The 26,190-nt window shown below is 41.2% G+C and overlaps 1 protein-coding gene across 2 annotated transcripts in view; it reads left to right on the forward strand.

Annotated features, from left to right (window-relative positions):
• Positions 1–16,853: 16,853 nt before the first annotated feature.
• CUNH11orf53 (chromosome unknown C11orf53 homolog) overlaps positions 16,854–26,190 on the forward strand; it is a 36,914-nt gene continuing 27,577 nt past the window's right edge. For both annotated transcript variants that reach the window (XM_045840489.1, XM_045840496.1), the window contains exon 1: positions 16,854–16,983. In XM_045840489.1, coding sequence (XP_045696445.1) covers positions 16,974–16,983 — 10 coding nt within the window. In that variant the 5' untranslated portion in view covers positions 16,854–16,973. The remainder of the gene's footprint in view (positions 16,984–26,190) is intronic.

Consider the following 26,190-nt stretch of genomic DNA (forward strand, 5'->3'; position numbering starts at 1 on the left):
GGAGACATGTGTATCCTCACCATGGCCACCCCTCTCTCGGCCCCACCAACTCCTAATCCTCTTTCCCCTGCCCAATTGGCATCGGACGGGATCTGCCCAGGGCAGATGAGCAAGTCATCCAATTAGAGACCAAGATTCCCATCTCCCCTTCTCCAGTCTCTACGAGTCATCCTTTGAAGCCTCATCCATCTTGGCTTTGGGGAGAGGAAAGGATCACATGTAACTCACTCCTGTCCCAGGGGATGGAGAAGAAATAACTTCTCCACAGGAATACTGCACACCCACAGCTTTTTGTTCCCCACTCCCCCTTCACACCCTCTTTAGTCTTCTATAGTCTTTGGGCAGGTGGGGTGGCAAGTGCCAGATTGTTTTGTAACGAGCCTGAAGGAGGGGACTTGCAGGGGCCTCCATGAGTTGGTGGCTCTTGACACACCAGCAGGCAGTTCTGGCTTGTTGTTGTCTGCTCTGGGCCCTAGTGCCCATGTTGAGATATCAGGAGAAAGATCACTCTACACCCTGTTGCAGGCTTCAACAGAAAAATGCACAAGTTTTTTAAAAAATACAATATTTTCAGCAGAGAATCCAAAGCACCAATCTGTTTATCAAGGATGAGTGAGACAGTGTCTTTTTGTGTAGGCACAGAAATCCTCTCCCACCCAGAAGTTCCATCTCTCTTGTGAGCCAGTCAGGGAGGATTATTCTCCAGTCAAGTAAACCAAACAGCTGTTTTGAAATGGAGAATAGAGCTTCATGGGGAACAGACCCTCAAAGCTTCAGCACCCTCCAGTGCCCCCTCAGATACAGGAGCCCAGGGGGATTCAACTTACCCTCGTTCTCAGGTTCCCACTTAACCCCAAAGTCAGTCAAAAAGCGACTAACTAGAGGACAAAACTGAAGTCCATAAAACACGGATAACTAGAAGAATTTAAGAAGTGAAGAGAGTTGTTAGGCTATCCCCTCTGATTTTCAGGGTGGGCCCCTGAGAAGATGGGGATTTTATTTTATAACTTGATATGGAGAACAGAGGATTAGAGTATCCAGGAGACCCTGCTCTCTCCCTTCACCTTTCTGCATCCCCTGTAGCTACTCAATGCACTGATAACTCTGCAGTCCCTCCTGTCCCTATGAACAGAGAGCCACCACCTACCCCTAGACTGCTGCCAGGCAGAGGAACACTCCAGTCACCACAGCCCAGCAGACACTAAACATGAAAGCCAGGAGCTAAGTCTCTTAAACCAAACTGATTTCAAAGGCATTACATCTAGCAGAGTATCCAAAAGGTAAAGGAGAAAATGCCAAGTTAGATACATGATGGTTACAAAGGGAGGAAATGCCAAAAGCAGGCTGATGGGAGCAGAGGAAGAGGGGGAAGGGGGAAACGAAGGGAGGCAGCCAGCCTTGAGTTGAAACACTGGTATATATCTGGAGGCTCTGCATGCAAGGACACTGTCAACCAGAAGAAGCTCAAGACTGAAAGAGCGGCCTAACAGTCTTCTCCCAGCTTTGTGGTCAGAGGTGGCGCTCTCCCAGTCCTAGGAGCAGGAGGCATACCAAGAGAAAAGACTAGAAAACATAAACTGATTCTCTCATGAGGGCCAGTGAGGTGGCAGATTAATCCAAAAGGACAAAATTTTGCTTGGTTTGATTTAGTATCTAACCTGGACAGGTCTAATAAATAATATCTATGCCACCACAGTGTAGCAATCCTGAGGCAGGTCACTTCCCTTATCCCCAGTTTATAAATGAGAAAACTGAATCCTGTGTCTTGCTTGTGTTTACATAGTTTATAAGTAGAACCAAGTTCGGACCTAACCCAACAGATCCAGAGCCTGTGCTTTTAACAGCTCTGTTGGCTTTGTTGCCTCACATTAACAAGAGAGGAGTTCCCACCCTAGGATCTGCCCACAAAACAGAGGCTCCTACTCTGTGTGCTATTTATTACCTACTCCAAGTGGCAGCAAAGGGCAGGGGAAAGAGTCAGAGGAATGGGCAAAGAATTTGGGGAAATGACCTCTTCCTCTGCAGGCAGGCATGAAAAGAACATTAGGTTGATTGACTCTCAGGATTTTCAGGAAGAAAGGAGTACATTCCTTTCATATCACTGCAGTTCCTCCAAAACCCTTGGCTCTTAACCCTGCCCTCTGATTGAGAGCCCTTTGGTGAGCGACTGATGGGCTTGAGGCGCCACCTAGTGACTTGAACTGACAATACTCCCAAAGGATGTCCCTGGAGAATCAGACAAGGAGGTAAATGGAGATCTGTCCAAGGCAAGAAAAGAAATTTGAAAGCTAAAGCTACCCACGCCCGAAGCCATACTGTAGTCTCCTGTAGCTTCTAGCTGCACACCATTAAAAGATGTCTTTATTTATGCTATCCTGTTCAAAGGTTTACCCAATGTGTCAGGAACAAAGCAAGAGTTAGAATCCAGATGACCTTAACTCCAGACCCCAGTCACATACTACCCAGTATACTGAAAAATTGTGTCTCCTAAATATCCTCCCAGAACTGAAAACCATCCTGGATATCTGTGGGCCTCACTCAACATCTGCGGGAAACTCAACAGAGTTGTTAGTGACAATGAAGGAGCAGGAAAACAAAGGAGACATAGGAAAGAGGTTTTTTTTCTCTCAAAGAACAGTTTCCAAGGATGCTATGCAAAAACCTCAGAGTAATAAAGGGAAGGGCCATAGAATGTACTGTCACAGGGTGTGCCCCTTCTTCTTTGTGGTTTTGGGGGTTATTAGTGGATGGAAATCCCCAGTCCCTTACTTGGCACATGTTAAGGAGCAGCCAGAGGGAACCTGATCAAGCAGGAGAAAGGCAGTTCACCTGAGACTGAAGCATCACACAATTCTATAGCAGAGAGACAGGCAGGTAAAGTCCACTCCCCTAACAGAACCCTGGCCTAGGTCAGGCATGTGACAATGGAGAGTTACAAGAAAGGGGGGCAGCTAAGAGGCGCAATCTGGAGGACCCAGATGTAAGCACAGCTTCTGGGATTCTGAGTAGTGTCCCATGCTCCAGTGTCAGGTGCACATGAGACAGGTAACTGGTAAAGTGAATTCAGGGTGGTTGGTGGGAGGCTTTGTGTAGGACTTAGCCCCAGGAAACTGGGCAGCAGCCTCCCTCCCCTCTAGAAACCAGGGGAGATGGAGAAATCCCAGGCATTTAAAGGATCAGATGGGAAAGGTCTAAACAGACAGTAGATTCAGGAAGTGGCCAGATGTAGTGATAGACCCTTTACCCTAAAATAACCAGGATTCTGGTATATTTTCTAAGAATGAGTCTCCAGATGTGTCTCACTGTCCCTGGACTTTATTACAACTATACTGCAGGCACTCCAGCCCTGGCAAAACCCCAGCATTCAGATCAAGGCAGGGATGGTATTTCTCCTATTTTAGCCTCAAAATCCTTACCCTCAGACACATCCTGAACTGGCTTTGCAGTCTACTCCTTCACCTTTGTGATTAGTCTGTATGTCAAGTCCCTAAAGCTCCATTTCTCTCTTGTGTATTTTAGCTCATCTTTGTTTTCCTTTTTTAAGGTTGGTTCTGTCCTTGACCAAGTGTGACTTTTTCACCTATTGTTCTAAGCTGAGCTCAGGGCTCAGGCTCACCAGTGGTCACATGGTCTGAAGATGTCAGGAGCCCCTCCATCCCGTGTCAGATCCCTGCAGGCTGCCAGACCACTGTTTCTGGCTATTGCAAAGGCTCAGACCACTGAGCTCCCCACACTCCTTCAGGGTGGAAGGGTCAGTCCTGGGTCTTCATCTACTTGTCAGACAGAGCTATTAGCACCCCCTGAGATCAATAAATGAACAAGCTGTCCTCTGTAGATGTTAATGGCATCCCCTGCTTATGTGTTTTCCCCACTGTAGTTGTTTGAAAGGCTAAACTGCTATAACAAAGAGACCTTGAATTACAGTGGCTTAGGAATGAAGTTTCTTTCTCTCTCATGTTACATTCAGTTCAGAAAAGCTACAAGCTGTTTTCTGGGCACAGTCATTCAAGGTCTCATCTATTTTATTTCTTCAACATGTTTTAGACAATTCTCCTATGCAAGCACGTACTATTTAAAAGGTGCTGTGTAACATTCCCCAGGAGGTACAGTCTCAGCCTCCTCACAAGCAGATGAGTAAGTATGTTAAAGGAAGTAAAACAAGCACAGTAGGAAGTCTGTAAGGATGAAGTGGGGGAGGACTCACCTTCAACTCAGGGGCAACAGAAAAGCCTGCACCAAGGAAGTCGTGGGTGAGAAGGAATGTGAAGGATGAGTTAAATGACAGTAGATAAAGAAAAGGAGAATAAAGTGTTACCGGTAGAGGAAACAGTATGAACAAAAGCTTGAAGACAATAAAATGTAGACAATCCAGGAAGCAAGGAGCCTAAGCACATGGTGTGTTGGAAGAACCAGGCTCGGAGGGGAGAAGAGACCCTCACTGCAGAGGGTGAATGATGAACCAACCCTTCATGTGGGTGGGCCATGGGGTGTCCTTTAGCATTTCAAGTTGAAGAATGAATGGTGAGAACTCTGATGCTGACCGAGACAGGTGGACTGAAGGGGGAGCCTGGAAATAAACTAATAGAAAAGTGCCACAATAGTCAGAGAGACAACAGTGGCTGGAATCAGGTTATAGAGCAGACAAAGGAGCCAGAGGGAAAACCACAATGGAGGCAGGACTGATGAGATTTGACAACTGGTTGAATGTTGGACATGAAAAGGAGAAATAAAGCAACTCAGAGTGGTCAAGGTTTAGCTACCAAAAATGGTGCTGCTGCTGAGCTCTGAAAGCCAGCAGGTGGAAGGGTGACCACTGTGGTTCCAAATGTTAAGTTTAAATTTCTGGCCAACTTGGGCAGTGGTTTCTAAAAGCAGTTCAAAATGTTAAGTCTATAGCTGAGAAGATAAAGTTATTTCCAAGTGTAAGACCTGGATCTAAAAGTAGGCTGTTGGGAGAGATATCCAAAAGGATAAGAGAACACAGGTTGCAGAGGAGAGGGGCTAGAAAACCCACACACAGCAATACTACAAGGAAGAATCTCCGGGGGGAATACGAAAAGGAAGACATCTGAAATGCTAAATTAAAAAGTCCTTTCCCAGTCAGGGCACATGCCTGAGTTGTGGGCCAGGTCCCCAGTGGGGGCCATGTAAGAGGTAACCACACATTGACGTTTCTCTATCTCTCTTTCTTCCTCCCTTCACCTCTCTAAAAATAAATAAATAAAAATAAAACCTTAAAAAAAAAGTCCTGAATGTGTCATGTCCTGGGAAAGAAGGAAAGGTCCTCCACACGGCCAACCACACCAAACACAGAGGGAACTCCAGAACAATGCAGGTGGAGGAGAAAACATTCAATCTGCTACTCAGTGTGTAAGTCACAACTTTGAAGAGTATTTGAGTAAATTGGGAAAGATAAAAACAAATGTATTAATCAGCCAGTTGGGGAAGTTAGGAAAAGAACATAGAAAGTCAGAAAAGCAAAGAAAAGAAAAGAAAAGAAAAGAAAAGAAAAGAAAAGAAAAGAAAAGAAAAGAAAAGAGAAGAGAAGAGAAGAAAAGAAAAGAAAAGAAAAGAAAAGAAAAGAAAAAAGAAAAAAAGAAAGAAAAGGGCCAACAAAATAAACCAAGGGCAAGTAGAAAAATTAATAAAGCATAAATTAATGAGTTAGAAAATAGAACTAATACATGGATGAAAAGATGTAACTTTAAACAATTAACTACTAGCTAGACTAGTTAACAAAAAGATAAAGCATAAATATACATAAAAATAAATAAATGAGAAACCACCACACATAAAGAAAATATTAAAAAACCGTAATAGTCTACTTTGCTCAACTCTAACAAATAAATTTGAAAATCCAGATTAAAAGGATGATTTTCTATGTATATATAACTTACCATAACATCCCTGTATGATATTTGTATTTTTGCAAAAAATAACTTTAAAACTATTAGAAACAATAAGAAATTTGGCAATACAGGGAAGTGCTAAATTAATAAATAGAAATCAACTTTTCATATATACAAACAGTTGTAAGTTGGAATATAATGGAAGAAAAGACTCCATTTTCAATATCAACAAAATAGATAAAGTTATTGGAATAATATTAATAGAAAATGGGCAAGATATACAAATAAAATTTAAACACTAGAGAAAAATACCAAGAAGATATTTTTTACTGAACAAATAAAAAAGCATTAATTTGTAAATGTAACATGGACCCAATAAATAAAAATACTAGAAGAATTTTCTCCTTTTATGTCTTCCTTTTCTCCTCTCTCTCTCTCTCACTCTCTCTCTCTCTCCCCCTCCCTCTTTCACTAAAGAAAAAAGCAAATTAGAATAACTAGGAAAACCTAAGGGGAAAGGAACCAAGAAGAGTGACTACTCCTATCAGATATTAAAACATAAACTTTCAATAATTCAAATGGTGTTTTGGTACATAAGTAAACTAATGGAATACAATATAAAGTCAAGAAATACACTAAAGTATATACAGGAAATTATATTATGATAAAAGAGTCATCTCAAATCAGTGCAGGAAGATTAACTTTCAAAAAATAGTTTTGCCACCAGAACTCCAACAGGATCCAAGAGTTGAATATTTTAAAAGAAATAAATAATAAAAATACTAAAGGAAAACATGGGAGAATTCCCTTATAAGATTGACATGAAAAGGCCTTTCTCACTCAAATAAAAAACTAAAAGCCTTAGAGAAAAAAATTATAAATCCTGCTAAATAAAAACTATGCAAAAAAAACCCTACAAAAGTTAAAGCCATGGCAATTAAGAGATAAATAACAAACTGGAGAATACTTATCACTCATATCACAGAAAGAGCTGTTCTGAATTTATGAAATACTCCTAGAATTTGATAAAATGAAAAACAATCAACCCAATAGAAAAGTAGACAAGTCACAGAAAAGGAAATAAATCTGTAAAGATATGCTTGATCTTACTTGTAGTAAGGGGAATGGAAATTAAAACTATACTGAGATAACATTCATCACCTTAGATTGGCAATTACCTATAAATCTGGTAACAGTGTTAGTTTTCTATCATTACTGTGTCAAATTACCACAGAATTAAAGGTTTAAACAACACAAATTAATTACTTTACAGTTTTATAGGTTAGAGTCCAATATGGGTCTTCTGAGCTCAAATCAAGGGGTTGGCAGGGCTACGTGCCTTGTGGAGGTTCTAGGAGGGAATCTGTGCCTTTGCTCTTTCCAGCTTTGAGAGCCACCCGCATTCCTCCACCGTAACACAGCGTCACTCTGAGGTTTTCTTCTGTTGTCACATCTTCCTCTGACAGACTTTTCTTCTACTTCCCTTTTCTACTTAAAAAAATATTAAATGTATTTTAAAAATTTATTAAATCTATTGGAATGACATTGTTTTATAAAATTATATAGGCTTCAAGTGTATAATTATGGACCTTGGTCTTAGAGAGGATTTTATGAATTTGACCCCAAAGGCAAGGAAAGTGAAAGCAAGAATAAATGAATGAGACTATATCAAGCTAAAGATCTGTTGCACAGTAAAAGAAACCGCCAACAAAACAAAAATGGCAACAAACTGAATGGGAGAAGATAGTTGCAAACAACAGCCCCAACAAGGAGTTAATATCCAAGATATATACAGAACTCATACCTCTCTCTTTTCTGCTTTTAAGGACCTTTATGATTACCTTGAACCCATCTAGATAATCCCAAAACATTGCCCTATTTTAAGTTCTGCTGGCTAGCAACCTAAATTCCTCTTTGCCATGTTAGTTAACTTATCCATAGGTTCAAGGGATTAGGACCTGGGCAACTTTAGGGGGAGGCATAATTCTCCTGACCACATACCCTACCAGCAAGGTTGTCAGAAACAGGCACCCCATGATGGCTGGGGGGAGGGAACATTCTTCAAGGACTGTGCAGAACAATTTGGCAATACCTCTCGAGATTTAGAATGTATATAACCTTCAGAATACATACAAGTACCAGATCACTATACTGACTAAGTTAAAGCTGTAGGATGTTAGATGTCAATTCTATCTCAATAAAACTGAAAAAAATAAAAATTAAAAATTTTTAAATAAATTAAACGCACATAGCTTTCAATCCAGCAATTCTGCTTCGTGAGTCAATTCTACAGATATACTTTCATATAGATGAAATGATGGGTACACACGATTTCCTGTTGTAGCAAAGTCTGTAATAGAAGATTGGAAATAACGCAAATGTTTATTAGTAGAAAACTGATTGAACTAATGATGGTACATTCATAGAAAACAATACTATGCAGAAACTTTAAAAAAGAAGGCTCCAAGACAATAAAGTTAGGAAGCCAAAAGTGGAATATGGAAGAATAGTTTGTACAGTGTGCTAACATTTTTGTAGAAACTGGAAGCCCAATAAGAATTTTTATTCATATTTACTAGTAAATACATATAGAACTCCTAGAAAAATACACAAGAAATGAATAATAATGATAATCTACCAGGTCAAAGGGATGGGTTATAGGAAACTTTTAATTATATACCAACGCACATATTTTTAAGACTCAGCTCAAATGCCTCCTTCTCCAGGAGCCCTTCCTGCATTCTGAATGCTTCCTTGAGGCCACTCATAGGCACTTTGTTCCAACATTAGACATTCTGGCAATGTTAGGGAATCTATGCTCTTCTTTAAATTCCTGAATTTGAGTTAAATTATTTTGTCCACAGAGAAGGAAGAGGAGAAGGAGGAGGAAGAGAACAAAAATAGGGAGAAAAAGTCACCTTCTAAATCTTTAGGAGAGGAAGATTTTTAATGTTTAACAAAAAGAAACATGAATTTTTAAATGGTTGAGAAATACTGCATTGTACCATAAACATTTTGAGGGCAGGGATAATCACCTCAAAACAGCACCTGGAACACAGCATGCTTGCTCATCATTCACTTACTCCAGTCTTTCCCACTGAACCACAAGCCCCTTACAGGAATGAAGCCTTACAGGCTTTTGCATTTTCCTCACACACAGTAGGGAATCCATGAAGAACTGAATAAGAATGAATTTATATTCTTTACTAGAGGAAAAGGTTGGCAGTGTGGAAAATGAATACTAAGACACACAGATCTTAGTAGTTCTTTCTTATTTTATGGATTCTAAGATACAAATGTTTTCACATTTCAGCATCTCTGAAACTGAGTGGTACCTGCCAAGCAGTGGTCATGGCCAGCTGTCACTGTGGTGTCACTGTGACTTGGTCCTAGCTATTCATGCTGCACCTCAGTTGAGGTAAGTGGAAGGTGACCACAGACTGTGATGCTCAAACCAATAATCTTTTTTGAGTGAGAGGAACACTAAGCAGACGGGATGCCATGACGAGTGTGAACAGGGAGCGTGCCATGCAGATGCGGACAGAGGGTCACCCTGGTGATGCACCTTGTTGGTACCACGTATGCTGGACTTAAATGTCATTCAAAAATGTCTTCAAAGAGAGGACACAGTGATAAGCATTGAGGTTAAAAATGCCATGTCCACAAGAAGCACAGAAAACAACAGTGTGGCATAAATTTGATATTAGTAAAACAAATATTCACTTTTGGAGAAATGACTACAAATCCATATTTTCTTACAAAGCAATAACTAAGTAAAGTAGATACTTCAAGCCTACAGAAGTGTGTTATATTTTGGGGTGGGAAATATATTTAAAACATATTTATTAATATTTTCAATCTTCACCTGCGGATATGTTTATTGATTTTAGAGTGAGAGGAAGGGAGAGAGAGAGGGAGAAGTGGGGAGAGAGAGAGAGAGAAAGAGGAACATCTATGTGAGGAACATTAAGTGGTCACCACCCATACAAGCCCCAAATGGGGACCAAACCTGCATCCTAAGTATGTGCCCTGACTGGGGGTCGGACCGGTAACTTTTCGATGTACAGAATGACGCTCCAACCAACTGAACCACCTGGCCAGGGAGAGCATATTTTTAATAAATATACTTAAATGCCAAACAATGTGATTAAAGGCAGGAAAAATTATCACATCCCTCAAAATCGAAGACAGATCTTTCAAAGCAAGAAGAGGCTCTGCGACAAATTCCTGCATCAGGACTACTGTCAGTGACAACTGAAATGCCAGCTTTGCTTTCTGTCTGGGACACACAAAATCATGGTGTGCTTTACAGTCCATGGCACTATAACTTCACAACATGCACTACTTTACCCACACAAATGCAAAGGCCATCCTCATCCCTGCAGACCATGCTGTCTCTGACTGGAAGCTGTCTGTCAGGGAGATTTTTCAAATGCCTTCAACGCCTACCAGAGAGAGGTGTGCCTAGTCCAACTTCAGGCCCAGCTTCTGCCTCAAAGCAAGAATCTCTGAGTGGACTTACCTACCTGTTGTACCTAAGCAATGTGAGGTGGAACCCCTATTCAAATAAAACCTACTGTCTACTTTTTGATGTGCATAGTGAAGTCCTCCACTTCAACAGTCCCATCCAGGATACTTAAGACATGGGAATCTATGATCCTAAAATCCTGGCATTTTTGTTAATCAAGGATTATGGTTAGAGGGAAAGTTTCTTTTCAACTCCCCCATCATCGGGGCTTCTTCCCCTCACTACACCAGAGTTAAGGGATTCAAGGGCAGGCTCTTCCACTAAAGAAAAAGGCATGGGAGACAGCGGTGGGAGAGGGTAGGCATCCACCTTCTGCACCACCATAGCAGCTCACTCAGATGTTTCCCCTATCCCTAAAATCCCCTGATGGATTTTGGGAATAGGCTGAAGAAATTGGCTGGTGTCTTTAAGTGTAAGTCTCAGGGTCCAAGAGTACTCCTCAGCAAATAAACACATCTCCCTCCCCTGGCCTGAAGCAATACTTTGAGCAATTTCATTGCTTCCTGCAGGAGCCAGTGGGTGTCACAGAATGGTGTGAGAAATAAAATAAAACCTCCAAAGGCTTCTTTAGGCTACCTCATTCATCCTCTCCTAGGGCTAGGGGTCAGCCTGCCTCCAAAGCCTGCCCTGCCAAAAGCAGCCCCAGATGCCTCTCACCTATAGCTCCAATGTGACTCTGATACCAAAATAAATGCCAGGATGGGTTTAATCAATTTTCCAGGGGTGGTGATCCAGAATCTAGGTCTAGGATAGCAATCTTTCCCATGCAAATTAAGGAATATAGGCTGCCTAATCAATGTTCTTTCCAGTAGAAACACTCTATTATCCACATTTTATTCTTCTACTGACTGTCCACATGCCCAATGCCAGAGTATTTGCAAAACAGCTATTTTTGGATTCGACGGAAAGTTTGTGGCCATGAAGCTGGCCACATGCAGAAGGGTCATGATAAGTGGCCAGCACACCCTACTCCCAATGTCTGACAAGTCCCTTTACGTGACAGTTCAGGTGGTTCTGGGTGGCCACGTCCAGCATCTTCCCCTCCCTTCACTGTACCTCAGCCCTGCCATTGGCTCTGTTCTCAAAACATCTTCACCCTTACATGGCAAACTCAGGGGGTCAAGCCCCTTCTCCCTGCTCAGTCTTCATCAGGATGACTATGCCCACCCCAACAAAGCATGGAGCTGTTGGAGCAGACCCAGAAACTTGCCACCTTCACACCAACCTTCACACTTAAGTGTAGGGAGGAAAGAAACCTCTGTCTGCAAGTGAGAATTCCACTGGCCCACTGAGCATGTGCTTGTTCATCCCTGAAAGAGCAAAAATGTGAGAAAGTTCTCTACTCAAAACACTTTTGACAGTGAATGTGTGTGTTTTCACACACCTAGCAACTCTCCAATTCTTGGCAGAGCCTGACTAGGTGTCCTACAGTCAACTCGACTAGGACCCTAACCACCCAGAGTTAATGCAGACCTCCTCAGGTTAAGGGCTCAGTCCCATCAGACTGCCTCCCCACTTCAGATGCCAGCCACAAGTCCCAAGCCAGCACATGCGTGTATTTCTGAGCACTTGGCTGCAATTGAGGATTTTCCATGATACCCTCCTCAGGTCTGGGAATTTGCTAGATCTGTTCACAAAACCCAGAGGAAGAGTTTACTTACTAGTAACTGATTCATTATAAAGGATTCCACTCAGGAATAGGCAAATGGGCAAGATGAGTGGGGCAGAAGGGACAGAGATGTCATGCCCTCTCTGGGGGCATCACCTTCCCCATACCTCGGTGTGTTCACCAACCTTTAAGCTCCCTGGACCCTGTAGTTCAGGGATTCTTGTGGAAGCCTCACCATACAGGTGTGATCAATTATTAACTCAGTCTCCAGCCCCTCTCCCCTTCCTGGAGGATGGGAGACAGGGCTGAGAGTTCCAAGTTTCTAATCATGGCTTGTTCTTCCCGGTGAATAGCCCCATACAGAAGCCACCCAGTGTTGCCTCATTAAAACAAACACACTCCTAACACCCAGGAAATTCTAAGGGATTTTGGAGCTCTATGGAAGTAACTGGAAACAAAGACCAAATATCAGGGGGAAAAGATGCTCCTAGCACTAAAATAGCTCAGGAAATTACAAGGGTTTGAGGAGTTCTGTGTCAAGGGCAGAAACCAAATATACATTTCTAATTTGGTCATAGTTTCATTCTTTTCTCCATTAAGGAGGTATCTCATGGGTTACCATCAATAGCACATTTCTCCTCTACCTCCCAAAAGAACCCTCTCCCCTTCCCTGTGCCCTACAGTAAGGGTGTCTCTGGGCCTCTGTGCACTGTGCAAGTGGGGAGAGACATCATCCAAGCCACTCAGCAGCCTTACTGCTCCCTTCAACTCTCCCCCAGAGAGAGAGGACTCCGAAAGAGAAAGCCTTGGAACAAAGGCAGGGTGGGGGACACAGAGGGTGCCTACTCCAGGGTCCCTCACACCTGCTCTCCACACCCTCACCTCCCTCGTGTCTGCCAAGCTATCAGGAGCTAGCCCACCCATGCAGCAGGTGCCCAGACATGGAACGAATAGGGAAGCTGATACACAAACCTGTCATTGGAAGTATCTCAGGGTGTTCCCCATACAAGAGAAAGGGGACCAATACTAATCATGCCCGCGCTCTGCAGATTTGTTTGCTGTGCCCAAACCTACCCTTGCTTTCCCAACAGGCTGCCCAAACCATCCCCACACCTCACCACAACCCCACAACCCACCTGGCTGCATGTGTGCCCTGTTTCTGAGCCCACCAGCCACTGAAGCAAAATAGACAACACCCATCACCAACGCACATCCTTCCAGCAGCAACCATCCACTCAGATCCACAGAAGATTTGTTTCCTTACTGTATGAAAACAACTTTTTTGAGGAATTTTAAAAATGTGTTCAGTTCTATGTAAATAATTCTGGAGTTCTATGCAAATGAAGCAAGTGTATAGAGGGTCATTTAAAGCACAGGAATGTATCTTTTGCAAATCAGTTACTCAGCTTCAACACATTTGAGCTCTGTCCCCATGACATTTAACATCTGCAATGCTTCTGCAAGGTACTGGGCATTTCTTCATCAAACTTCCCCTAGGAAATCAGCATGTCTCTGAGTCTGGGGTACAGAACCAGCTACAAGGTGAAGGTCACAAACTCTTCAGTGTTGTATTCAGTTTGTGGAAAGAGAAAGGAGTCATACTCATAATGTTTCTTTACCATGAAAAATTAAGGAATCCCCTCTGCTCTGCTTTATATTTTATGTGCTATTGCTCATACCCAGAGACCATCATTTCTGATGGATCCAATGGCAGGCTTCAGCATGGCCAGCACTCATGAGGACCTACTATGTGCAGAGCCCCATAAACACAGTTAAGTGCTATAGGAATACAGAGAAGAAGAAAGAGACTCTCTGGCTGGGAGGATGGATACACAAACCACTTACCAGAATGGAAAGCAGCATGAAATCAGTGTCATTAAAGAGTCAAGTAAGACACACCATGAAAGGGGTCATTGAATCCATCCTGGTGAGTGTACAAGCAAACTACGTGGAGAAAGTAGCATTGGTACTGAATATTGAAAACCACTGGGTTGTCAGTTATAGCTACAGCAGGAGCCCTCAACCTACAGTATTTATTAAGAATCACATGGTTGACAGAGATTCGACTTCTGGAAATATATCTGAAGAGACCTGAAACACTAATTCAAAAGAATACATGCATCCCTATATTCATTGCAGCATTATTTATAGTAGACAAGACTTGGCAGCAGCCCAACTGTCCACCAGTAGATGAGTGGATACAAAGCTGTGGAACATTTGCACAATGGAATACTACTTTGCCATAAAAAAGGAAATATTACCTTTTGTGACAGCATGGATGGACCTGGAGAACATTATGGCAAGTGAAATAAGCCAGTCAGAGAAAGACAAGTACCATATGATTTCACTTATATGTGGAATCTAATGAACAAAATAAACTAACAAACAAAATAGATAGAGACTCGTAGATATAGAGAACAGACTGACAGCTGTCAGAGGAGAAGGGGGCTAGGTGAAAAAGGTGAAGGGATTAAGCAAAAAAAGAAAAAAAGCCCCTCATAGATATAGACAACAATATGGTGATTGCCAGAGGAAAAAGGGAGTGGAGAGAGGTAGAAAAGAGTAAATGGGGGGATAAATGGTGATGGAAGGAGACTTGACTTGGGGTGGTGAACACAATACAATGGAGAGATGATGTGTTATAGAATTATACCCTTGAAACCTATATAATTTTATTAACCAATATCACCCCAATAAGTTCAATTATAAAAAAGAAACACATCAGTGGGAAGGGCAGGGATTTCCTTTAGAAATGCAGCAACCATGAGAGAGATGAATTCTATCAGTAAGAGAAGCACAGACAAAAAGTTCTCTGCTTTGACTGCATTTATACACCCTACAAGCTCACTTAAACTGCAGCTTTTTTTCCAGAAAAGCAGGTTTCAAACATTTTGGTCTCAGAACACCATTACTCTCTCATAAATTACTGAGGACCCCAAAGAGCTTTGTGCTAATATGACTTATTAAAATATAAATAAAAATTTTAAATAATTGATTAAGATATCTTTATTATATTAATAAATATACAACATATTTATTAATATGCATTAATATAACATTCTTAATATATATTATATACTAAAATTTTTAAGCACTTATTATTCATTTAAAATAATAATGAGTCACTACATATTGACAGATAACCTTATAATAAAAAATAACAATGTTTTCCAAACTAAAAAAAATTATTGAAAAGGTGGCACTGTTTTATAATTTTGTAAATGTCCTGGTATATCTGGCTTCATAGAAAACAGCTGGATTCTCATATCTGGTTCTCCATTTAATCTATTAGCATATCACAAGTCAGCCTCTAAAAAACTCCTCTGTACATTCATGAGAAGATGAGAGAGTAAAAGGTAAACTAATTTGTTACTAAATTAATTTGGAGTTTTCAGATCTCCTGAACCAGTCTCTGGGACCCCTGGGGACCTCCTGGACTCACTTTGAGAGCCACTGTTCTCTGAGTCCATTGGTCTGAAAGGTGGTTAGCACGTGAGATTCCGAGCCCGGTTGGAGGACCACTGCATGACACCCATGTGAAGCGCTGAAATACCAAGTGTTACACAGATCCAGGGAGACAAGAAAGGTGTCCAGGAACTAACTCTGTTTAAGGTCATGAGACAGAACCAAAAATTAAGTTAAGTAGCAACTGTGGGTAAAGATGAATAGAGAAATGTCAGAAAATACCTAAAATTGCATTTCTTTAAAATTTTCTCTAGAGGAAAATTTTCTCTAAATGAAAATTATTTTCATTTTATTGTTTCTCTAGAGGAGTTCACAATGATGACTGCACATCAGAAGACACCCTTTCCCATTTTACATCATTTTTATTTTTCAATTTCAGTTGACACAAATTATTATATTAGTTTCAGGTGTACACCTCAGTGATTAGACATTAATAACTTACTTAGTGATCATCCCGAAAAATCTTGCACCCATGTGATACCACACATAGTTTTTAGAACATTATTGGCTATTTTCCTAACACTGTACTTAACATCCCCAAACTATTCTGAAACCACCAATCTGCACTTCTCAATCCCTTCACCTTTTTCACCCATTATCCCTAGCCCCTCCCATCTGGCAACCATCAAAATGTTCTTTGTATCTCTGAATCTGTTTCTGTTCTGCTTATTCAGTTATTTTGTTTTCTATACATTCAATTGTTAATGTATATGTATTTATTTTCATTTTATTGTTCATATTTTTGACCAAAAAAGACCCTGTTGTAAAAACAACAGAAAGTTTGGTTTAAAAACACAACTATCCTGGGCCTCCCTTCGGAAGACTCTGAAGGAGAGTGGGGCGGGACAGGGTGCAGGTCTTTTTAACCAGTTCCACCGGGGACTTGGTGTGCTGCCTGGGCTAGGGACTCTGCCAGAGATCCTATATTTATGTTTTGTACATAAAGAAAAGGCTAATCAATTGTATGAAAATGACATTCATTTTTATTTTTATTCCTATGCAAAAATATCTTCCTAGGATTCTGAAAGATACCTAGCTTTTTAAAAAGCTATAATACGTACTTATAATCTATGTATTATAAGCATAGTACCTATATTTCCTACAGTTCTTTTTCACACATACTGTTTTTCAAAACCCAAATCTAAATTAAAGGGATAGAAAATGTCACTTCTATTCATAGACAAATAATGGATTCCTTGTTTCCATAATAAACTTTTGAAAGAGTCTGTTCCTACTGGAAACTCATTGTTACTGAATAAAAATCTTCTTGGGGAGGAAAACAGTACCTTCATATATAATCTACATTGGGGATGCAAATTGTAGAGAAACAGACACCAGAGGATTTGCATTTAATAAAATCTAGAGCAAGTCATTCAGAAGCATCACTACTGTGTACAGAAGCCTTTCCCATCAAGACCAGCCTGACCTTTCCAGGAGACTGGACTCTTGATCAAGGAAAATACTCCATTCACTAGAAACCCTACATTGCTGCTAAGAAGGAAATTCACCAGAATCAGCAAGAATGGAAAGTGGTGAGTCAGTGTCAATTATTAAATTTTGAAAGAAACTTTCAGGGTGGGGACTTACTGAGGGATTGGGGGGCCAGGGAAGAACAACAGGGAAAAACTGGGACAACTGGAATTGAACAACGATTTAAAAAAGACAACCTTTCAATAATCCTAATGTTTATTTTTGACATCACAAAGTCATAACTGAAGCAAAGAACAAGGAGAAATATCCTTAACTCTGGCTAGAAGATACAAAATATAAAAACATATGCCAGAGACCAACTATTTAAAACTCTTAGTAACATTTTTATAATTCTAGTCACATTTAATTACTAGCTGCTGATTTATTTTTGCTGCATATAATTTAGATTGGTATTTATTCTAAAAGATGAAATCTATTGAAAATTATTTTTATAAAATGAGGACTTGGATATTAAAGCATTCTTTTCCAGTCTACTAAAATTTTATGGTAAATGAAATGACTTCCCACAAGTGCTTTGTTATAAGGAAAGTGCAAAAGGAGAATCCATACATATAGAGAACTTGAACTATCCTTTATTCACGCAGCTTGCTTTGGGGTCTTAGGCTAAGGATGAAGGACTTCCCACACACAGATGAGGAAGAACCTGAGCCGTTATTGCATGAAGTCAAACTATGTGGAGTCTTTCTCTGTGTGTTCACTCTGAAGATACAAATATTAGTGTCAGCATAGAGTAAAACCCAAACTTTAGATTAAAAAGTTAGCATTTTAAATATCAATAAATAATGACAAGAACCATTCAAAAGTGCTTTTTAAAGCACCTTGCAAGAAAAACTAATATTTTTAAAAGTGCCACAGCTCTTCAAGATCTGGTCTCAAACGATAACACAGCAAGGCATCTATGTTCCTCAGCATGAAAGTGTTAAGTTTTTGGATCCAGCTGCTATGAGGCTTAAAAGCTGGGAAACAGAGGCAGCTCCTGGGAAGGCCTATGAACAGATGCCTGCTGTGTGGGCAAACCAAACTTCAACAAAATCCTAACAGGTTAACTAATTTGGCTTCAGTTCTTTAAAAGTTTTGGACTTTATTTCCAGTTTAAGATTTCATAAACAGTATATATTATTTTCTATTTAATAGTTAATATTTTGAACATTTCAACATAACTTGCTGAGTGTGCCTTTCCCTGTGTTCTCCTGGAGGTTTCCCATGGTATAATGACTATGACATAATTTCCCAGGTCAGGAGTGGAACCACCAATGTTGAGCCTCTTGCGAGGTAGACTTAGCACTGTTATTCTTAGGTGGGTATCTGCCTCCTCCCATGAGGGGGCTCTGTTCCCCAGCAAGGCAGGCCGAGCTGGTTAGCAGCATGAGGAGAGGGACGCCCACAGTGCCCGGGCTGGCACCTGAACCAGGTGGTGCAACAGCACACTATTGTCACTGGCCTGTCCAGACCTCATTCTTGGCACTTTCCGGACAGGCAGAGAAATAGCACCAACATGGATGCTGTCCACCAATAACTCATCATTTAGGATTTTCATTCTGTTCTGTCTTAAGTGAGATTGTGACTATATTCCATACCTTGAGGGTCTACAATGGAAGGAGACATCATCTACTATCTCAATTCTGGCATTGTCTAATAATATAACTCAAAGTATAAATTGTTCTTTTCTAAAATTATGAGATGGTGGGGTTGTTTTATTCTTTTTAATTATATTTTATTGATTATGCTATTAGAGTTTTCCCAATTTTCTCCCCTTTACCCTCCTCCACCCTGCATCCCCCAACCCTCCAGCATCCCCTCTTTATTCATGTCCATGGGTTGTGCATATAAGTTGTTTGAGTTCTCTGTTTCCTGTACCATTTTTTACCTCTCCCCATCTATTTAATGCCTACCAATTATGCTTCTTCCCAGTACCTTTCTTCCCATTTCTCCCCTCCCCCTTCCCACTGAAAACCCTCCATGTGATGTCCATTTCTCTGATTCTGTCCCTGTTTCTAGTTGTTTGCTTAGTTTCTGTTTTCATTGTTTTTCTTTCTTTTATTTTTTTAGGTTCATTTGTTGGTAGTTGTGAGTCTGTTGTCATTTTACTGTTCATATTTTTTATCTTCTTTTTCTTAGATAAGTCCCTTTAACATTTCATATAATAATGGCTTGGTGATGATGGACTCCTTGAACTTGAGCTTATCTGGAAAGCACTTTATCTGCCCTTCCATTCTAAATGATAGTTTTGCTGGATAGAGTAATCTTGGATGTAGGTCCTTGCCTTTCATGACTTCAAATACTTCCTTCCAGCCCCTTCTTGCCTGCAAGGTTTCTTTTGAGAAACCTGGTAGCCTATGGGCACTCCTTTGTAGGTAACTCTTTCCTTCCCTCTTGCTGCTTTTAAGATTGTCTGTCTTTAATCTTGGATAACTTAATGATGATGTGCCTTGGCGTGTTCCTCCTTGGGTGCAACTTCTTTGGGACTCTCTGGGCTTCCTGGACTTCCTGAAAGTCTGTTTCTTTCACCAGATTGGGGAAGTTCTCCTTCACTATTTGTTCAAATAAGTTTTCAATTTCTTGCTGTTGCTCTTCTCCTTCTGGCACCCCTATAATTCAGATATTGGAACATTTCACGTTGTTCCAGAGATTCCTCAGCCTCTGTTCATTTCTTTGGATTCTTGTTTCTTCTTCTGTTCTGGTTGGATGTCTATTTCTTCCTTTTGTTTCAAATTGTTGCTTTGAGTGCTGGTTTCCTTCCTGCCACTGTTAGTTCCCTGAATATTTTGCTTTATTTCATTTCGGGTATCTTTCATTTGTTCTTTCATTTTTCAATGAAGCTCAATTAGTTCTGTGAGCATTTTGATTACCAGGTCTTTAAATTCTCCATCAGACAGGTTAGCTATGTCCTCCTCACTTAGCTCTCTTTCTGAGGTTTCACACTGCTCTTTCATTTGGGCCCTATTTCTTTCCTCCAGGCCCCTGATAAGTTGTAAGGGGGAAGGGCCATAGGTATTCACCCAGGCAGGGCAACAACCCTCCTTGCTGCACTGCAGCACTGCCTGTGGGGGAGGGGCCAGAGAGGGAAAAATGCAGCTCACTTGCTGGTCTCTAGCGCACTTTTCAATGAACTCTTGTGTGAGACTGGCAGTTTCTCCCACTGAGGCAACCCCAGCCATAGTCCACAGTCAGCTCTGAGTCTCAGTTTCCCCTTAAGTTAGGCCTTCCCTTGCAGCCTGCTGCCTGGCCACACCCAGTCCCACCCCTATGGTCTGTTGCCTCACCAAGGTTTCTCTCCGTCTGCTGCCTTACCAGTCTTGTTGTTCTGGTTGATTTTTTCTTTAATCCTCTGGTTGTCAGAGTTCCATACAGTTTGATTTTCTGGCACTACTGGTTGTTTTTCTTCTTTTGGTTGTTTGAGAAAGCAAAGAGTTTCTACTTATGCCTCCATCTTGGCCGGAACTTGTTTTATTCTATTTTTGTTTTGTTTTATAACTCTCTCTTTATTCCCTTACCTATGTAACAAGAACCTGCTTTGAGACTCTAAAAATTTTAAAGCAAGGAAATGTATTCCAGAGAATGTCATCAAAAATAATAAAATAAGAATGTGCTTCAAACACCATAAGTGTATTTGATATTTAATAACTAAAAACAGTTTAGGAGTTACCTACATTTTTAAATATTCAATTTCAAAATATCTGAATCTGACTTGATGCAGAAAATGTTTAATTTTCAAAACAATATTAAAGTAAAAACACCATTAAATTTACTAGGGGCCAACTTCTTCAGCAAAGTAAACAGGAACAGACAGAGGATGTGATGGACATGATCTGTTGCATACACCTTGATATGCAGTGCTATGCAGTGCTACACCACACCCCATCACAACACTGTAGTATAGTTTTTTCCAAATTCTAAAGGATAAATTGATCCTTATTAATAAATTTGTTTGGGATTTTCTCCGGAAACGTGTCTTTGTTTTCTCAACAACCGATCTGAATGCAGGTTTGTATCTAGAGTATTTGAATAAAAACTCAAGCCTCTCCTGGTTTATGCAGGTGTGGAGTCTTTAAATAGACACAGTGCATAGAGAAACTGATGTTTGGGAGTAGGGATACTGGTAACATTTTTAGACTCTAAATATCAGGGCACTCCAAAAAAGGAGGGTAGGGTGAGTTAAGGCACTTTCAGAATTCTCAAAAACATGAGGAATATTCAGATGATAGTTTAAAGAATTTGTACTAGGTCCCATTTCTTAAAATCTATTTTAATTCACCTCAAGTGCTATATAAAATTTTGGTATTTGCTTTTTGGTACCACTGCGTCAGAACATGGTTTATCCTCACTGCCCCTATTTTCTCACAACCAGAGAAGGGTTTTCATTGCCACCTCTTATGGAACTGCTCTCCCACACTCTGGAAAAGATCTGTGCCTCTCCAAACTTTGTGGTCTTTCTGGGTCTTCATTTTCTTCCACTTCTCCAAGGCATTTTATTTACTCCACAAATATTTATTGAGTACCTAGTAGGTTCCAGACACTTGACACCACTGGTGATTTCTATTTCACCACACTCCCCCTTTCCTTCATTTCTCTGGCACTACCCTGATGGAACATTGCATACTTACATTTCTGACCTCTCCTACCCCTTGGCTCCCTCACCTCACTTCCCTGTCCTCTGCCTTTCCATGAGCAAAACATCTAGCCTTTTCCTGATACTCCATGCTTGGATTTCTATTCTTCTTTGGAGTGACTTCCAACGACTACAAAGACTTTCTTGGAGAACTTCATTTTCATAACCTTAGTTACTGCGGTTTTAATGATGATCCTTAGATGTGTGGTTCTAATCCTAGTCAAAGTTCCTATCCCATATATAAGGTATTTTATTTGATTAAGCCACCACAATTAGACGTCTTAACACTTTCTACACATGCCTTGCTCCTTCCTGCCTCTGCCTTTGCTCATGCCATGGCTGATGTCTCAAATACCTTTCTCCCTCCTCCTAACCCATCCACACCCTTCTAAATCCAACTGAAGTCCTATCCTTTCCCACAAAACATTCATCAACAATCAAAAACTTCTCCTTCCCCTCCTCTACTCTTTCACATGTAAATGTCTGATTTCTCTCACTAAAATAGGATCTCTTTGAGGACATCTGTTATGTGATCTAAAGTTACTTTGCATCCCCTGTGGCATATAGCCCCATACTTTGCACCAAATCAATGACAACTGGTACATAAGACTGATTGTTTTATGACAAAATTTCAGAAGTGTTGATCTGGTTATTTGCTATCTCATGAACTTTATCCCTCTATTCATGACTGTGTGCTTATTTATTAAACTTATTTAGAATAGGTGTATTTCCTCTAGGCTTTTTGGCATATACATAAAGTATAAACCAATCATTCAGATTGAAAACATCAATTAAAAAGCCCTTTGGAAAAAAAGTGAAGCCAAGACTCTCTGCAAACACACAAAGGATCCAACCTGAACCTCTTCAACTTCCACGTTCTCTTCCTTCTCAGATCCCAGTGCACACCTGCCAGCAACCAGTCAGGTGTTCCCCTTTTTGCTTAGCCAGGAATGCCTGTGTTAGAGTTGGCCCCTCCTCCACAGGAACCTTATCTGAAGTCCTTAGTCCTGTTTACCTCTGGTTCTCATCAGAATTACCAGAAGGGCTTATTAAAACATGGATTTCTGGGCCCCCACTTCTAAAGCCTCTGATTCAGTACATTTGGAGGAGGGCCTGAGAACATGCATGTCTCTATTCCTAGCTGATGTTGTTGCTGTTGGTCTGCAGATCACACTTCTAGAGTCACTAGTGTGTATTCTTGCTGTGGCTCATCTGCCTGACTTTGAACTCTACCTTGCTCTGACATTGAGTATTTGAGTCATTCTCCTATTCCAGGCTGCTTCTAGGGTCACTAGAGGGGTCTTGGTCACTGTGTGTATCACCCAGCCACCTCCCCTTCACCCTTCTTTATTCCAGCCTCAGAGGTTGAGAACCACCTTGTGCCCTTGACCCCAATTTCTTTCTTCCTTTTCAAAACATCATTCCATCATTTTCTCCCTCTTTCCTAAATCTTTAGTTCCTTCATCTGTCCTGTTTAAATATCCTCAAATCTCTGCCACCCATAAGTACATAAATGGGTAGAAAACCATAAGCAAACCTCTCCTTGACACTGTAGTTCTCTCTAGTTATGATCTAATGTCTTGCTGCCCTTTGTCATCCAAACTTCAAAAAGTTGTTTCCTTCCCTGTCTCCACCTCTTGCCTTGACATTATTATCTGTAAAGGAAAGAGTATTAGGAGATTAGGTAAGAGGTATCACAAAACAAGACTCTAGTTACTCTATGTGTCCACAGTTTCCACTAATAAAGTCTAACACCAACCACTAAATTGAAAGCAATGGAAAGCAATGGCTGCTTTGCTGTCTTTATCTTCCTGGATCATTCTGCTACATCTCATGTTTTTTCCTTCTTTCTTAAAATCTCCTCCCCTGAATTCTGTGGTATTCTATGCCCCTGGTTTTTCTTCAACCATTTCACCTTCACAGGGTTCTCTCCTCCTCTGACAACTCTCCAAACAAGGGTGTTTCCCAGGTTTTCGTCTTTGACCACTTAGTCCAGAGCTTTACAACCAGTGTTTCAGGAACTGGTGTTCTAGGAGTTTCCAGGACATTAATCCTCTCAGCCCTTGGGGATGTCCTGGCCTGTTTATTCCAGTGTGCCTGATGTGTGCTGTGTCTATGTGTGCCATCCTGTGACTCTACCTCTCAAATGCTCCCCAAGAGATTTCATCCTCTTTCCTGGTTTCATCACCATCAACAGCATGATGACTCTTGATGGCTCTGACCTTGTATATTCACAGAAAACCCATGGAGGAAGCTTGAGAATCATCCTTGAATTTTCCCTCTTTTTTCCCTCCCACATATACATAACTTCCAAATCCATCTGCTCCTTGTTCTCCTATACTACTGCTACTCAGACCCCATTATCTCTGGCTTGAAATATTCTAGAATCTTCCTGCCTGATCTCCCTGTGGTTTGGGGATCTTTAAGTCCACCCTTCACAGAGCTGCCAGATATGTCTATCTAAAATGTAAATCTAACCACAACACCCCCACGCTCAACAGCCTCCAGTGCCTCTGTGACCTCCGTGTCAACAGGATGAAGTCCAAACTCCGTCACACAAGGAACTTCATGACAGAGCCCCACTCATTTTATTTCCCCAGATGCACTGCCTGCCACATCATCCCTCACCCTCCTTTCTGTCCTTGCCTGCAGCTGTCGCCCATGCTGCCCTCTATGCCTGAGCATCCCTGCACACTTTGCCATCTCCACATAACCCTGGCCTCAGCTCGGGTGTCACCCTGCCTTCCCTAACTCCCGCCCACATGCAGAGGAATGGACACAGCCTGTTTTTCTGACAATCCGGGGCATATTTCTCTTATTGTACTTAGCACATTGTATTATAATTATTTTCTAAGTATTTCTCTCCTCCCACTTGAGAGCATGTTCTTTCATACCTCAGTTCTGACACAATGCCTGACACAGAAAACATTCAATAAATAATTGATGAATAAATACAGCTTTAAGCTTTTCTAAAAGATAAGATATCACACATAATTCTAGGAGCAACACTTAAATTCCTTTGGAAAATCCGTAAGGTCATTAAGCTTTAAATTTGAGGCTGATTTGAAAGGTGTACTTCGAACTACTTTAATTAAAAGATATATAGTCCAAGGACTTCTGGCCAAGATGGAGGCATAGGTAGACACACTGTGCCTCCTCACACAACCAAAATAAGGACAACAATAATTTAGAAACAAAAAACAAACAGTACTGCCCTGGGTGGTGTAGCTCAGTGGATTGAGCATGGGCTGTGAACCGAAGTGTCGCAGGTTCGATTCCCAGACAGGGTACATGCTTGGGTTGCAGGCCATAACCCCCAGCAACGGCACATTGATGTTTCTCTTGCGCGCTCGCTCTCTCTCTTTCTCTCTCTCCCTCCCTCCTTCCCTCCCTCCCTCCCTTCCCTCTCTAAAAGTGAATAAAAAAAAACAGTACTGAGAAAAAATTGAACTGTATGGAAGTCCCACAACCAAGAAATTAAAGTAGACACATTCATCCAAACTGGTAGGTGGCCGAGTGGAGAGGGGTCTCAGCAAAGCTGTGACTGGCAGACCCAAGTGTGCTAGGCAGCAGCTGGTGGACCCAGAGAAGCAGCAGACAAGGGTGGAAGGGTGCGGTGACAAGGTGACTGGCAGACCAGGAGGTCCCACATTTGCGCACAGATAAACCAGGTGAAACTGGGGAGCAAGACAGATCTCACAACCCAGGGTCCCAGTGCAGGGAAATAAAGCCTCAAAACACCAATTGAAAACACCTGCAAGGGTTGAGGTGGCAGGAGAAACTCCCAGCCTCACAGAAGAGTTCATGGGAGAGACCCACAGGGTCCTAGAATGTACACAAACCCAACCACACAGGAATCAGCACTAGAAGGGCCCAATTTGCTTGGGGGAAGTGGCAGAAGTGACTGAAATCTGACAGAGAGAGGCGCAAGCACCATTGTTCCCTCTCGGACCCCTCCCCCACATATAGCATCAAAACCCGGTGACAGGGTTGTCCCTCCCTGGTGAATACCTAAGACTCCACCCATCACTATGTAACAGGCGCAACAAGACAAAAAAAATGGCCCAAATGAAAGAACAGATCAAAGCCCCCCCAAAAATACAACTAAGTGACCAAGAGATAGCCAACCTATCAGATGCAGAGTTCAAAACACTGGTAATCAGGATGATCACAGAATTGGTTGAATCTGGTTGCAAATTAGATGAAAGAATGAAGGCTACACTAAGTGAAATAAAGGAAAATGTATAGAGAACCAATAGTGGTGGGAAGGAAATGGGACTCAAATCAATGGAGTGGACCAGAAGGAAGGAAGAAACATCTAACCAGAAAAGAATGAAGACATAAGAATTCACAAAAAGTGAAGAGAGGCTTAGGAAGCTCCAGGACATCTTTAAACATTCCAACATTTGAATTATATGGGTACCAGAAGAGGAAGAGGAAGAACAACAAGTATAAAAGTTATTTGAACAAATAATGAAGGAGAACTTCCCCAATATGGCAAAGGAAATAGACTTCCAGGAAGTCCAGCAAGCTCAGAGAGTCCCAAAGAAGTTGGACCCAAGGAGGAACACACCAAGGCACATCATAATTACATTACCCAAGATTAAAATTAAAAAGAGAATCTTAGAAGCAGCAAGAG

Source organism: Phyllostomus hastatus, unplaced genomic scaffold (assembly GCF_019186645.2).
Source record: "Phyllostomus hastatus isolate PE091 unplaced genomic scaffold, TTU_PhHast_1.1 phas_contig_113, whole genome shotgun sequence".
Lineage (NCBI taxonomy): Eukaryota > Metazoa > Chordata > Mammalia > Chiroptera > Phyllostomidae > Phyllostomus > Phyllostomus hastatus.